This window comes from Protopterus annectens, chromosome 11.part0 (genome assembly GCF_019279795.1).
Source record: "Protopterus annectens isolate FY-2018-M chromosome 11.part0, PAN1.0, whole genome shotgun sequence".
Taxonomy (NCBI): domain Eukaryota; kingdom Metazoa; phylum Chordata; order Ceratodontiformes; family Protopteridae; genus Protopterus; species Protopterus annectens.
In genome coordinates, this window is record NC_056745.1 from 683,144,246 (window position 1) to 683,160,273 (window position 16,028).

Here is a 16,028-nt window from a genome sequence, read left to right on the forward strand (position 1 = left end):
GGCAAATTTACTTAGCCAACTACCTCTCACATTTGAAAAAGTACGCATAAATAAGGAAACCAAGAATGGTCTAAATACAGAACATTTTGAAACCCTCTATTAATATTATATTCTTGAGAGAATCCCACCTATATACCAGTTATTGCTGTCCTGTCTATGAGCCAGTTTTGAATCCATCTGATTGTAATGGTTCAAAGCCATATTATTAACAAATATAGTTATAGACTTATCTGGCAAAGCATCTAAAATTTTGGCCAGTGGAATATAGCTATCTAATGCTTCAACCAAATATGAATGAAAGGAAATCAAGTTTGTTACAGTCAACTTGCCCTTAGAAAAACATGCTGATTAATATCATAATATGTAATGTTCTTATTCTTTGTCATCACAGTAAACAGAATTATTTCAAAACATTTGCCAAGGAAACCCATAAAATGAATAAGCCTATACTTTTTGATTATATGACTACCACTCTTATGGATGGAAGTTTTCTAAAGAAGAGACAGTAAAAAATTATTGTTAACATTTTTAATTCTGTATAAAAATTTCTCATTTAATTGATCTGGTCCCATAGCCATTTTCTTTTTAATATTACTCAGTGCAGATCTCACCAACTCCTCAGTGATTACTGGGCAATCCATACAAATGTCCAGAAGAAAATATTCCCAATATTCAGAAATGGAACATCATTCATTTCAAGAGAAAAAGTACTTAACCCTATTTGCAATTTCATCTGGGTCAAAGGTACTATCCTTGCTTTGCTAATGTCACTCGTCTGATCAGGATAAAACAGACAGACTTCTGTGGGTTCTGTTCAATCAGCTTTATTATGTACAAACACATCAGGATTGAGGCTTAATAACTTTAGCTTAGGCAAACTTATGAACAAACTAGCTTTTACACTCATACATGCTCACTCTCTGGCTGCACTCTCAAAATGGCACTGAAGATAGCACATGCTTGCTATTTATATGCATGTGCTGGCCTTGAAATGCTTCTTAGAGGTACAACATACACACACTGTTCTACATCCTCCCTCTTTGAGAAATGAGTCATGCAATATTGACAACATTAATTGATATATAATTGATACAAATAATTCTTTGACATGCAATTATACAGAACTAAATACATATAGACAATTATGTCCAGGTTGCTGTGTATGTCACACTAGGTCTGGAGATATGACCAAATCATGTGACATAGAAATTAGAATTAGGTCTGGCAAATGTGACTGTCTCTGCTGAATGTTCAACTCTGGGGACATCAGGAACATAATCAGAAATGGAAGTAGAACTTAAGACACGTTCTGCAACAAGAACATTGTCTGGATTACTCTGAGATCTAGAGTCTGTATCACCGGAACAATGCTGCAATATCAATTCTGGTAGAGGAAGGAGATGTCTGAAATTTCTTCTGTACTCCACACCCTCAGATTCGACAAAGTAGGATCTCAGCTCAGCACATATACCTGTTACTTGACCAATCCGGTTGAAACCTTTTGCCGTTTATATCCTCACTGTCTCTCCTTCTTTCAATGGACAAAGTAATCTGCTCAATTCATTGTAGCTGAACTTCTGGAAAGAACACTTTCTGTATAGCTGGCTTTGATTGTTCTGTTGTTCTTTGCTTTAGGCCTCAACAAACTGGAACTGATAGGCAGTGTTGTTCTGGTTTGCCTAGATAGTAGTGTCTGAGCAGGCGAGCCAAGTATATCGTCACCAGGTATGTTTCTGGGATTAAGTAAATTCAAAAAGACATCAGTGTTATCACGCTTTGACTTCTCTAGTAATTGCTTTGCACTCTGTACTGCACGTTCAGCTAGTCCATTTGACTGTGGATATTCTATACTACTATTAACATGTACAAAGTCCCATTCTCTTGCAAATTTCTGAAACAACTGACTGGTAAATTGGGTAGCATTGTCAGAAATAACTTTGTGTGGACTACCATGGAGTGAGAAAGGAAGTTTCAACTTGATGATAACAGCAGTGAATGTTAGTTTAGGTAGTAAATCAATTTCAAACCAGTTCGTATAAGAGTCTACCAACACTAAGTAATGCTGATTGTTCCACTCGAATATATCAGTAACTACTGTCGACCAAGGTAGTTCAGGAACTTGACTTAGCTGAAGTGGTTCTTTTTGCAAATGCAATTTATTACTGCTGCATACTGAACAAGAAGAAAGTATTTTATCAATATCTTTTGCTAGAGAAGGCCAAAATACTAGTCCTCTCACCCATCTTTTGGTAGATTTGGAACCTGTGTGACCACAATGCAAAATATGGATATATTCACATTGTAAGGAAACAGGAACAACAATTTTAGGACCTTTGAAAATAATGCCATCTCCCATCAACATCTCATCTCTGTAAGGAAAATAAGTTTGCACTTCAGGTGGTACACTAGATTGCTTTGACAGTCATCCAACATTAATGTAGTGGTGGAGCTTTTGCAAAATAGGATCAGTCTTTATATGAGCTCTCAGCTCATCAAATCTTGTGCTAGAAAAATTACACACTTCCATGACATCAAAGTCAAAATTCTCTGCATTAAGCTGTTCTGTTGTAATTTCTGGAAAATATGGATAAGCTATCAGCCAGATAAAGAAGTTTGCCTTTTGTACAGAACATTTTGAAGTTGTGCGTTTGCAATTTGAGCATCATTCCCTGTAATCTCACTGGAGCTGAATGCACAGGCTTCTTTAAATAGTGACTAGAGGTTGGTGATCAGTCTCAGTCTGAATAGCTCGACCATAAATATAATCATGAAACTCTGAACATGCAAATACTATTGCCAAAAGTTCTTTCTCAATTTGAGCATATTGCATTTCAGTTTGGGTAAGAGTCTTAGATGCCTAGGCTACTGGTCTGCCTTCTTGAAGAATAACTGTGCCAAAACCAAATTTTGAAGCATCACAGGAAAGAATGACTAGTTTATTAACATCATCGTATCTTACTGTAGGTGGGGTAGCAATTTTCTGCTTAAGGTCTTCAAATGCTCTCTGGTGCTGTTCCAACCAAGGCCATGTAACATTTTTGTGTGTCAGCTCTCTCAAAGCTGCTGTCACCTTACTGAAGCCTGGTATAAACTTGCCCAAATAGTTTACCATACCAAAAAAACATTGTAGAGCTTGTACATTATCCAGTGCTGGCATCTGTCGAATGGCTGCTTAATTGGATGGGTCTGGTCACAAGCCAGTGCAGGTAAGTAAATTACCTACATATATAACTTCTAGTAGTCTGAATTTGCACTTCAGAGGATTGATCTTTAAGTTCACTTCACCTGCTCTGTCTAGAACTTTCCTGAGGTTTCTGTCATGCTCTGCTTCACCATTGCCTCCAACCAATAAATCATTTACTTTTATGGCAGAAGGATAACCTGAAATAATTTGCTCCATTGCACACTGAAAGACTTCACTTGTAGAATTTATTCCAAATGGCATCCTGAGGCATCTATATCTTCCAAATGGGGTACTGAAAGTAGTCAGTAATGAAGATTTGCAATCAAGTGTCACTTGCCAAAATGAACTTTTTGCATCCAAGACAGAAAAAACAGTAGCATTTGGTAATAAGGATGCGACTTCCTCAACTGTATGCATGGGATGAAGTGGTCTCTTTAATGCTTTGTTCAAATATCTTGGGTCAATAGATTTTCTGATTTTGTCTGAGCCTTTTTTGTGGGCTGCTTCCATGGAAGACACCCATTTAGTTGGTTCTGTAACTGGACAAATTATACCTTGCTGCACCATTTTATCCAGCTGAGCTTTGACTTTATTCTGCATAGCTATCAGAACTTTTCTTGATGGTCTGACCACTCGACTGATCTCTGGGTCTAACTTCATAGAATACACAACTGGAAGTTTGCCAAACTTGTCACTGAAAACATCAGCATACTCTGAGAAAATAGCATCACTGAAGCTGGAACTAGGATATGTGTTTATATGATGAAATTTTTTGGTGAAGGAAAGCGGATTCATTCTCAAGCTGTCTCTGAGACCCAATAATTACTGCACAGGTCTTCGGACTACATAAAATAGTAAGCTGTAGCAGTTCTTATCCAAATAACATGAAAGCACTACCAAGCCCTCGGTCTGAATTTTTTCATCTCCATAAGGAACAAGTTTTGCACAACTGACTACATTAAGTTGCTCACCAGCTCTCACCTTAGCAAATGTGTCTGCTGACATAACATTACACTTTGAACCAGTGTCTGCTTTGAGCTCGATGGATTTACCATTGATCTAGACAGTACAAAACACTTCATTCTTTGCCAGCAAATCTACTGGATCAACCTTTTCCCCAATTACTGACACACCATCTATGTAGAAAGCAGAGTTGCAGCTCTCTATATGATCACCTTGCTTTTTTTGAGTGTCCCTTCTTTATAACTGTGTGAGGTTTACTTGATTTGCAAAACTTTTGAAAATGGTTCCATTTTGTTACACTCTTTTTTTAGACTCATGACTGGCACCACAGTTGGGGCAGTTAACAATCAAGCTTGATTTGGGTTTTGCTGACTCACCCTTGTACTGCACTGAGCATGTCCTTTCCACTGAACCAGTCTTAGAACTTGCTGGAAAAGTACGGGTTTTACCTGCCACACTCACAGGGGGTTACAGCTGCCATGTGCTTAGTCCTGCTTCTGCTAGCTACATGTCGCATGCTGTCTACATTTGCTTTGGAGCCTGCTGAATCTTATCACTTGCAAGCATACTTGTGTGCCTTTCTTTAACTTCATGGATTTGACAAATCTCAATAGCTTTGCTCTGTGTTAAATCACTGTCACAAAGCAAAATCTTTCTCACTGCAGCACTATTAATACCACACACAAGCCTATACTTTATTAACTCATCTTTTAAATCACCAAACCTACATGTTTTAGCTTTATTTCTCAGGTCAGTAATACAAGCTGCAAAAGTTTCTCCTGGTGTTTGATCTCTTGTGTAAAACAAATGCCTCTCTACTGCAGCATTTGTCTGGGGGGGTTACACATTTCCCTGAATGTGCATTTCAAACACTTGGGGTCTTCCCTTGATTCAGCCCATACAACAATATGATGGTTTTCCCTTTCTCCTTCATATATTGCTGGTGCACACAAACGAACGCTGTCTTTCAATGGCCTCTGACCCATCTAAGTTTAGCAAAATGAATGCCTTGGTGCATGCATCTTTGTCAGAATAAGCTACTTGTATAAAAATATTGTACTCTTGCTCAAATATTCCCCAGTTCTCTGCAATATTCTGATCAAATACACGTGATGATGGTTTTTGAAATCCATCTGCCATGTCAACAAATTATTGTAGACACAATGCAACCCAAGTCTATTCTTAACTATATAAACATGCACACATACACATATGCCAGAAATGTATGCCAGTACTTGTAACTATGCCCAATAACACAAGCAGCATCTGAATAACCGAACTTTGCGAAATAAGTCTCCTGGACACAAGAATATTCTTGAAATCACTGTATTGTAAGAAATCACCTCTTATCAGTGTAAGAAACATTTCAAAATAACTGCATTGTGAGAATAAACTGGACAGAAGAAGCTCAGAGTAAAAATTATTTCGAAGTAATTGCACTTTGCAAATAAACAGTACACAGCACACTAAAACTTTCCCAAAATGTGTGTACTTTCCTAAATAACTCTGTACAGTACAAGAAACACTCTGTAATGGTGGCACTCTGTGAATAGACACTCCTAGCACAAGAAACTTTTCAAAATGGCTGTATTTTAACTGCACTTTATGAAATAGTTGCACTTCGCCAAAATAAACTCTTCAGAATAAATGCACAGTAATAAGTACACACAGTAAGTACTTTTACACACTTTGAGATACTTTGAATAACTCTAGTTATGCCCTTAATAGCTTCACTCAATGCAAAATAGTAGTTTATGCCAAAGCACAGTAACTTGCCAAAAAACATGCAGTCGCCTTGCTTTATTTACCGTATGCTCAATGTGCCCTTTTTGCCCTTTATTATATTCATTTTGCTTGTTTAATCTTTTTTTCATGCCCATTATACTTTTCTTGTACTTGTTTTACTCTAAACATGCTTGTTTTACTTTAAATATGCTTGTTTTGCAATTCTGTGTTGATTTCAAACCCCTTATGTGCTTTTCTGATAATCTTTTTATCAAATATCTTAATTTTAAACATTTCGTTTAATTAACTTTTTGCGCCTCTCACTTGCTTAATAATTCATTCTGTGCCCTTGTAATGCTCTGTTTTATCTTTTTTAATAAATAAATAATTCGTGCAAGTTTTCATTACCTTTAGCTTGTTTCTGGCCCTTTTTGTGCTCGGTTCTCTTAGTTTACCTTCACCGTTAACTGCACCTCATAGCTCTGAAAAGCAGTCTCTGGAATCCCAGTTCTGAAACCATGTCACTCATCTGGTCAGAATAAAACAGATGAACTTCTGTGAGTTATGTTCAAGCAGCAATATTATGTACAAACACATCAGGACTGAGGCTTAATAACGTTAACTTAGGTAAACGTATAAACAAACTAGCTATTACATTCATACATGCTCACTCTCTGGCTGCACTCTCAAAATGGCACTGAAGCTAGCAAGACAGTGAGGCACACTGATGTCCCACTCACTAGGTTGAATAAGGAGAGGGTAATAGGCAGTTGTCTAACAGGTGCCAGAATCCAACACATAGCACACGCACTCAGGTTACTCCACAACAAGTATGACTCTGTCACTGTCCATATGGGTGTGAATGACCTGAGATGCACCTCCCTGGACTACATGAAAAGAGACATGGAGGAGCTCTCGGATTATGTGGCCCAGGTGGATATGACTCTAGCCCTGAGCAGATTCCTACTGTGGCCCAAAATGAAACCGCAGTACAATCAGAAAATGATTGACTTCAACAATTGGCTAAGTTTCTGGCGTCATTCTAAGGAGATCCAGTATCTGTCTGCTTGGGATGACATGATTGACAGACATCGGTGCTTTGCCAGAGATGGCCTGCATCTGTTACCCCTGGGTTTCCGGATACTGGCTAAGATTCTTGCCACCCCTATAGTGCCTTTTTTAGGCGATGTTCCAAAGACCTAATTACCACCATAACAGCTATAAATAAATGCAATCTGAGGGACATGCTGCTTAACGCTATAAGTCTAAATCTCAAGATTCACTTGCTCGAAGCAATCCTCAAAATGGAGAACATCGACATTTCTGCTGTAATGGAGACCTGGTTTAAAGCAGCAGAAAGCACCCCTGCGCTACCAGGCTATAACTCATTCCACACCTTTCGGCCCCAGAACATGGACCAAAGCTCCAAAGATGGTGTTGTCTCCATATTCATAAAGGATATGCACACCTCCAGACTAGTAGCCCAGCATAACGCATCTGAGATACTTAAGGTACAACTAATACTGGGTAAGACAGCGATTCAGGTCGTAGCCTGTACTAGGTCCCCCACCATGTCCCAAGACTCTCACTCCACATTCCTAAGCACCCTGGAAACTATTAGGGTCTAACCCAACACTCTCATACAAGGTGACTTCAACTACCCCTGCATCAACTGGGAAAACTACTCATGCATCAATACACTGGCTCAACACTTCCTGGAATTCATCAGTTCCAATGCCTTGGACCAGCTCATTCTTACCCCCACTAGAGGAAGCAACATCCTTGACCTGGTTATTACTAACATGGGCAACGGCTGCTCTACACCAATAGTCAATTCCTCCCTGGTTAGATCTGACCACAAACTAATCACCATAGAAATGCACATCTCACCCCCCCCCCCACAAAGGTAACCACCATGAAAAACTTCTCCAACGCTGACATTGGGCTTCTAAAAACAGAGGTGGCTAACTTCACGGCACCCATGTCAATGGAAAATAGATGCATGACTGCCGAATTATACACCAATGCACTGTTTGAACACATACATAAATGCCATACCCAACAGAACCAAGATGCTCTCCTCCAAAAAAGGAAGCCAATCTGGTGGTCCCCTGCCATTAATAAACTCTACAACAGAAGGAAGAAACTGTTGCAGAAAAAGGTGAAGTCCCAAGACTGGAAAAACTCCCTTATTAGCCTCAACAAAAAGTTTCTATCCTTCAACAAAACTTCTAAAGCCAGCATAACGCATCTGAGATACTTAAGGTACATCAATGGGACCAGATGTTATCCCAGGTTGTGTCTTACACGAGCTTCAAAATGAACTAACCCCCCATCTCAAATCACTATTCAAACTCAGCCTCTCTACAGGCTATGTACCCAAAGAATGGCATACAGCAACAGTCGTACCACTCCACAGAGGTGGTGCCACAAATGACCCTGGGAACTATCACCCTATAAGCTTGACTAGCTTGGTCTGCAAATCCATGGAATGCATTATCATGGAGCTCATTAACAGGGACATTTGGAACCTCCAGACACTGGACCTCACCCAGTTCGGCTTTGTTAAAGGCAGATCTTGCCTCCTGAACTTGGTCAACTTCTTTGAAACAGTCACCAAGGCCATAGATGAAGGTAAGCTGGTCCACACAGCATATCTGGACCTCGCTAAGGCGTTTGACACCATCCCACACTCAGGAATCATAGACAAACTCACCAGCTTAAATATCAACCCCCATGTCACAAGATGGGTTGCCAATTGGCTTTCAGACAGAACCCACACGTTAAGAGTGGCAGGCGCCATGTCTGACTCTAAACCAGTCACAAGCGGAGTCCCACAGGGCTCAGTCTTGGGACACCTCCTGTTTGGTATATATTTCTCCAAAGTACAGGCAAAGGCTAACCAAGTTCACAGATGACTGTAAATTGGGTGCAATAACTGACTCTCCAGCTGACACAGACATCCTGCGAAAGGGTCTCACAGAGACAAACACCAGGTGTCAAAGTCACGGCCTCAAGCTAAATGCCAAAAAATGCATAGTAATCCCATTTGGGAAAAACAAAGTACCTACAAACTACCACATAGATGGGAATCCACTAAGTACAGAAGAAGTAATTAGGGACCTGGGTACCCAAGTAGATAGCATGCTCTCCTTTGATAACCACATAGCCAAAATGGTCAGGAAATCCTTCTATGTGGCACACCTGATCACAAAGGGTTTCTCATCCAGATCCAAGGAGGTGATTGTGCCCCTTTACTCCTCACTCATTAGGCTCATAACAGAGTACAATGCCCCATTTGGGATGTACCTCACTAGACACCTGCAACAACTAGAAAGACCAGAGAAGTACCTCACTAAGAGGATTAAGGGCCTTAAACAATTATCCTATGAAGCACGACTAAAAAAGCTCCATCTCTTCTCAGTCGCTTGCCGTCTGCTCAGAGGTGACCTATGCCTGACCTATAGGGCCATGTCAAACCCTGAACTAATGGACATGCTTCACCTCAAAAAAACAAGATCCTTCAGAACCACTCATTCTAGTGACTTGAACCTATGTACAACAATAAACAGGACATGCTGGAGGGATAGATTCCTGTCCCAGTGACTCCCCTCACTCTGGAATAGAATCCCAATCCATATACGACAGAGCTCCTCTCTGACCCTCTTCAAGAGAAATCTTGATGAGTGGATGGGTAATCATAAGTTCTACCCTGGGATCACTTCAGGAGCCCTGTTGACAGAGGCCCAGGTTACTAATCTAATGGGGAGGTGAAAGCCATCACTCTGTGGCTAGGCTGATAAATGCCCATGGGCAGATAGCCTAGTACTTACCTATGAACCTATGAAGGCAGAATTTCAGAAGACACTAAAAACAACCACAAAGCCTTCTAGAGTTATATCAAGAATATCCATGGCAATACCCAGGTTTGCTCTGAGTTACTGCACAATGGTACCTCCTATACTGAGCCAACAGATATTGCCAACATACTGGTCGACAGATTCTGTGCCAACTTTACCCCTCCCCCCCATTGGACCAATCACAATACTGGAGGAATGCCAGGCACCTAGTATTACTGCAGCACAGGTTAAAGCTGCATTGTCCAAGGTCAAGAATACAGCTACCATGGGACCCGACGATAATCCTGGATGTGTTCTATATGAACTACAAAGTGAACTGGCACCACATCTGTGTGCTCTGTTCAATCACAGCCTCACCTTAGGCTTTGTCCCTACTGAATGGCACACTGCTATAGTCATCCCTCTCCATAAAGGGGGATAAACTACAGACCCTGGGAATTATAGCCCCATTAGCCTGATGAGTCTGATATGTAAGGCTATGGAGTGTATCATCATGGATTTAATTAACAAGGATATAGGGAATATCCAAACTCTAGATCCCACTAAGTTTGGTTTTGTGAAAGGTAGATCATGCCTGCTGAACCTGGTTGACGTCTTTGAGTCAGTCACCAAAGCTGTGGATGAGGGCAAGGCAGTTCATACTGCCTACCTTGATCTAGCCAAGGCCTTTGATACCACTCCCTGCTCAGGAATTATTGATAAACTCACCAAACTAGGCATCAACCCCTATATCACTATGTGGGTTGCAAATTGGCTCACAAATAAAACCCACAGTGTGAAGGTAGCGGACTCCAAGTCAGTCTACCGACCAGTCACATGTGGAGTCCCACAGGTATTAGTCCTGGGTCCTCTCCTGTTTGGCATCTATCTACTTCTCAGAAGTCCAGGCCAACCCAGAGGGACTCTGGCTGACCAAGTTCACAGAGGACTGCAAGCTGGGAGCTATTATTAACTCCCCAAGGTTTAAGGAGACATCCTACAGAAAGGCCTCATTGATACCAATGACTGTTGTCGAAACCACGGCCTTAAGCTTAATGCCAAAAAATGCATTGTCATCCCCTTTGGGAAAAACTCAGTTCCCACTAATTACCATATCGATGGGAGCCCACCAAACAAAGAAGGCGTTGCAAAACATCTGGGGATGCAGGTTGACAGAAACCTCTCCTTCGACCATCACATTGCCACTGTGGTCAGAAAGTCCTTCTATGTGGCACATCTCATTAGCAAGGGTTTTGCATCCAGGAAGAAAGAGATCATCATCTCTCTCTACTCTTCCCTCATTAGGCCAATCATAGAGTATAATGTCCCATTTGGCATGTACCTCACTAGACACTTGCAACAGCTGGAAAGGCCACAAAAGTACCTCATGAAGAGGATCCTAGGCCTTAAACACATGTCCTATATGGACGGACTTAAAAAACTCCAGCTATTCTCTGTCTCATATTATCTACTAAGAGGTGATCTCTGCTTGACTTACAAAGCCATGTCTGACCCACCTCTGTTAGAAATGCTACATCTAAAGAAATACCAATCGCTCTGCGCCACACGCTCCAGAAACCTCAACCTCATTACCACAATCAACAGAACATGCTGGAGGGACAGGTTCATAACCTAGAGACTGCCCATGCTCTGGAATAGACTTCCCATACATGTCAAGCAGAGCACCTCACGGGCCCTCTTCAAGAGAAATCTTGATGAGTGGATGGGAAATAGAAAGTTCACCCCAGGGATCACTCCAATGGTTCTACTTGATAAAGGCACTGAGAACTAACGTTGGACATCACATTCCAGGGCACTTCTATGGGCTAGGCTTGTAAAGGTTCCAGGGCCATTAGCCTAGTACGCACCTATAAACCTATGAACGTGCTTGCTATTTATATGCACATGCTGACCTTGAAATGCTTCTTAAAGGTACAACATACACACATTATTCTAGACCTAAACTTAACCTCAGATGAGAAATCCTTATGACACATCCAAGCATACCTATGAAAGGATTTGTTATCGGCCATAAATTAAGACTAAATTGCCTTCATAATTAATTTTCACCTTCCTTAGAACCTGATTTTCTTAACTGATTCTTTATATTTTTGCATTTTGCCCACATGGTGCATCTCTCATTTTTTCCATCTTCAGTTTTTTTATTTATAACCCTTTTTATTTCAACAGACATCCATAGTGACCAAATGTTCCTTTTCCTTCTATGTATCTTCACAGCTGGTACATATTTTCAATCAGCTGATAAATTCTTCTGTAAAAGGTATTCAACATCTTTCGACATTCAAGCTTATAAACTCCACTGTCCAAGTACATGGAAATATCTCCTTATTAACAGATTCACAGTCAGCCTTAAAAAAAGAGTTTTCCTCAAAAGATTGATTAACAAATATAACAGTCTGATGGTGACTGACCTTACACTTAAGCATCAGTTGATCAGAACACGTTAATGGGTCCCTGTTTTCTACATAAAAAAACTTTACTCCAAGGGTGGACAATATTATGTCATAATACTGTTATTCCTAGTAACATTCTGTACATTTTGCAGACAGAGGGTCTGAGAATTTCTGATAAACTATATCTTCTACTCTATTCACTGCTGGCATAGTAGACTAGTTCATATTTGATATATTTAGATCTCCTCCAAAAGTATAGTCCGTACACTTTTTTCTTCTCTTTAATTCCACATTTCCTTGTTTCAGTTATAGACATATTATCATGTCTATAGGAGCATACAATTAAAATTTTGCCACTGTTACCTTGAAGAAACACTGATATTATCTCACTTTCCATGTTGTTAGATCCAAAAGTAGCACATAAATCATTCTGCACATAGGAGATTATTGATGAGCATAAACTACTCTTTTTGGAAGAAAAGAGACTAATTGTAGAAGGGAGAGAAGGGGTGGAAGTGTCTTCATCTATGTGAAGGTCAGCTAAGGGTTGAAGCGCTCATCTATTTAATATTTTTTTTTATTTTTCAGTAAAGAAGTATTGATTTCTAAACAAGTTATAAGTGCTTGATTAGTTTGAAGCCTCAAATGAAATTGTCTGCAGTTCATAGTTCTTTTTGTCCTGGTTTTAAGGAGACTCAGCCAGCAACTTTGGTGTCTAAGGAGTACCACTTTTCCCTGTGGTTTGATATATATTTCATCACATTCAATCTAAGTTTAGTTTCACAAAAAAGGAAATGTGGGGGAATGCATTTTGGCAAAATAAGACTATAGCAGATTAATACTGCCAGAAATTTCACAAATGTTGGTTTCTTTGTGAGTGTGTGTGTGTGTGTGTGTGTGTGTGTGTGTGTGTGTGTGTGTGTGTGTGTGTGTGTGTGTGTGTGCATGGGCATGTGTTAATGAAGAGAAGTAGAGACATGGCATTTGACAGCTGTTTTAATCTAATGTATTTCTTTTATAGTACCCCTTTAACAGTCAGACATCAAGAATGGATTCCTGTCTGATGGGCAACACACCAAGACTGCACCCAACACCAGTGACACCTCGATGGCCTGAAGTGCCATCAGCCAACAGCTGCTACACAAGCCCATCCATGCACTCTACAAGGTACAGTAACTCTGGTGACATGTATACACCACTGGCTACCCGAAGGAGTTCTGAGTATGAGCATGTTCAACACTTTCCTGGCTTTGCCTACATCAATGGAGAGGCTACAACAGGATGGGCTAAATGAAAACAGCCTGGAAGAAGCCGTTTGCTAACTTAAATTGTCAGACTGAATGGCTTGGCTGTGCCTGCATGGTCTGACTGAAGGCCTGAAACTGAGAAGCAGCAGTCTATGAAGAAGGGGATGATTCAAAATGGGATCTTGTCTCCAGTTGCTTTCAGTTCATAAAATGAAAAGTCCATGCCTTGCTGGCTGGTTTGGTCAACACAACCCTGAATGTTGCCTTGGAGCACTACATAGGCTAAACTGTGCCTTTTCCACCACCACTGTCACCTACTGTTCTAGTAGCGTTATTGTACTCATTTTTCTTTCTGTACTGAGCAGTGGTCACCAACATGTGTAAAAGGGAAGTCAATGATGAAGCATCCAAATGTGGAACTGTTTTCAATGAAGACAGCCAGGAAGTCTGAAACAGATGCATGGTCTTACATTCACTGCCAATAAGGACAGCAGCACATCCATCCCCCATTTACATCTCAGGACTCTCTACAACTCCTGCTGTCTGCACAGAAGGTTTGCATTTCAAACCTTGATCTGTACTGCTCTTTGGTATATTTAAGATGCTGTTAAACTATTATTCTTGTGTATACCTTACATAGAAATGAACAACCATCATCACTGACTGCATATGACTGCAAGCTGGAGTACAGAACATGATATTTTGCATCTTATTTTAACATACTGTTACTATGAGAAAAACCCTGAAAAGGAGAGAGTATCATAGGTTATCAGAATGGCACTTTTTTCCTAACATCATGTTGCAGACAAACATCTGGCTACATGGACAGAATAATGGAAAATTATAAAGCACTCATTAACTGTTGCCTGGTAGAATATACAATTATGTGTCTTTGGGCAGCCTAACGTCATTCAGTATTTGTAGCCATTGGCAAGTGTCAAAGTAATTTACAATTTCAAAGCTTTGCCTTTGAAGTTATATTGCATATATGTGAAAATCTGTATCACTGTTTTTTGACAGCATTTGTAGACATATTTTTCTGTCTCACTTGTAGCATTATGTATGAGTGTTTTCTTCCTTTTTATTAGTTATAAGTTTAACATAGAGTTGCTGACTGTGTTAAAAAAATGCACTCAGTTGTTATTTTACGGACCTATTACCCTATGGGTAAGAATAATCATTAAGATACATAAAATTATAATGGCAGATGTTTTTATCAACTGTTTGTAAATAAGGGCTTAAGCAGCACCCAGCAGAATAAGCTGGGCTGTGGTTTAAATGAAGATAATGTGGTATTATTTGTACAGATGTGCAAGATAATATGAAGGGTTTTTGGCATACAAATAAAATGTAAAGACCCACATAATCTTTATTATTGTATAAATATGAACGTTTTTATTTTCTCCATTATGAGGAAAACACAACTGTTAATATTTATGGCATATCATCATCTATGGAATAATATTTTGCTTTGATCAAAGTGGATCATTAGGCTTTTGCATACAGCAATGTGTGATTATGTTTAAACCTAAAAAATCTGCAAGGGGGCGATAAAATAACTAAATGCAACTCTTTCCATAATTCATTTTCAAAGTCTGCTACTTGTAGACTTCTAGTTGTTTTATCTAGTCATTTGCTGCTCTGCTTACTGTAGAACAGATACACAAAGCTGTCAACTTTGGCTATCAAGGTTTGACAGCAACTGCCAAATGAAGCTGCAGGCATGTGCAGATGCAGAACCTCCACAATGCCAGAATTAAATTGCATTGTAGTATTCTTCATGGTTTCAGTGAATTATAAATTTCTCACCAGTTAATTATTAAAAGAAATACATCTAGCACCACATGAAAAAATGAAACATCATCCTCATGAGTTGTTACGCATATTTTTGGAAGCACCTCTATTGTAGGCATAATGCAGATTCTGGTACAATAATGCAGAAAACAAATAAAATGTAGGAATTCTGTCTGATAAACAGTGGTCGGAAGACTGCTATTGCTTTTCTTCAAGTGACTTGACAGTTTGAATGCAGAACATTTGGAAGGAAAATTGTAACTAATGTCAAGATACTGAAATCTGTAATGTACAAAACAATCATACAACAAAATGATGTCTCCTCCAACAGTTTTACTATTTTCATGTTTTTTTTGAATGAGATTGTTTAGGGATCTTGTCTTTCCTCTAATGTAGCAGATACACAGGAGAGGACAAAGACAAACTCTCCAGAAACGTTGGCGGCGTAAGGAGGAGTCAAGGATATGGCTGTTGGAGGCAAGTACAGCAATACTGATGAATCATGCATTATATGTGTAGAAACATAACAAAGTAGCATGTCGAGTACAATTAAAACAGATCAAATCAGACAAATATTTATAGCAGATCCATGCAGTACCACGGCTGCAAAGAGGCCTGTGTATGCATGGAACTAGAAAACTTTGCAGCTACAGACTCACACTATGGGCACAGGAGTTGTCTGAGGACTTTTCTGGCTTTATACTTTTTTATATATTACATGATGGCTTAAGCAGCAGTTGCTAAACTTACATTTTTTACTTCTTTATTTATTTATTTTTTTATCCTTTGTTGACTGGGTTAGTCTTACTAGGCTATTTGTCTCCTTTTGTGGGACAGACTCAAGGTGGTTTTTACTCTCCTA

At 39.7% G+C, this 16,028-nt stretch overlaps 1 protein-coding gene across 2 annotated transcripts in view; it reads left to right on the forward strand.

Moving 5' to 3' along the window:
• RFX4 (regulatory factor X4) overlaps positions 1-15,381 on the forward strand; it is a 690,122-nt gene extending 674,741 nt beyond the window's left edge. For both annotated transcript variants that reach the window (XM_044088142.1, XM_044088143.1), the window contains one exon: positions 13,147-15,381. In XM_044088142.1, coding sequence (XP_043944077.1) covers positions 13,147-13,419 — 273 coding nt within the window. In that variant the 3' untranslated portion in view covers positions 13,420-15,381. The remainder of the gene's footprint in view (positions 1-13,146) is intronic.
• Positions 15,382-16,028: the final 647 nt, after the last annotated feature.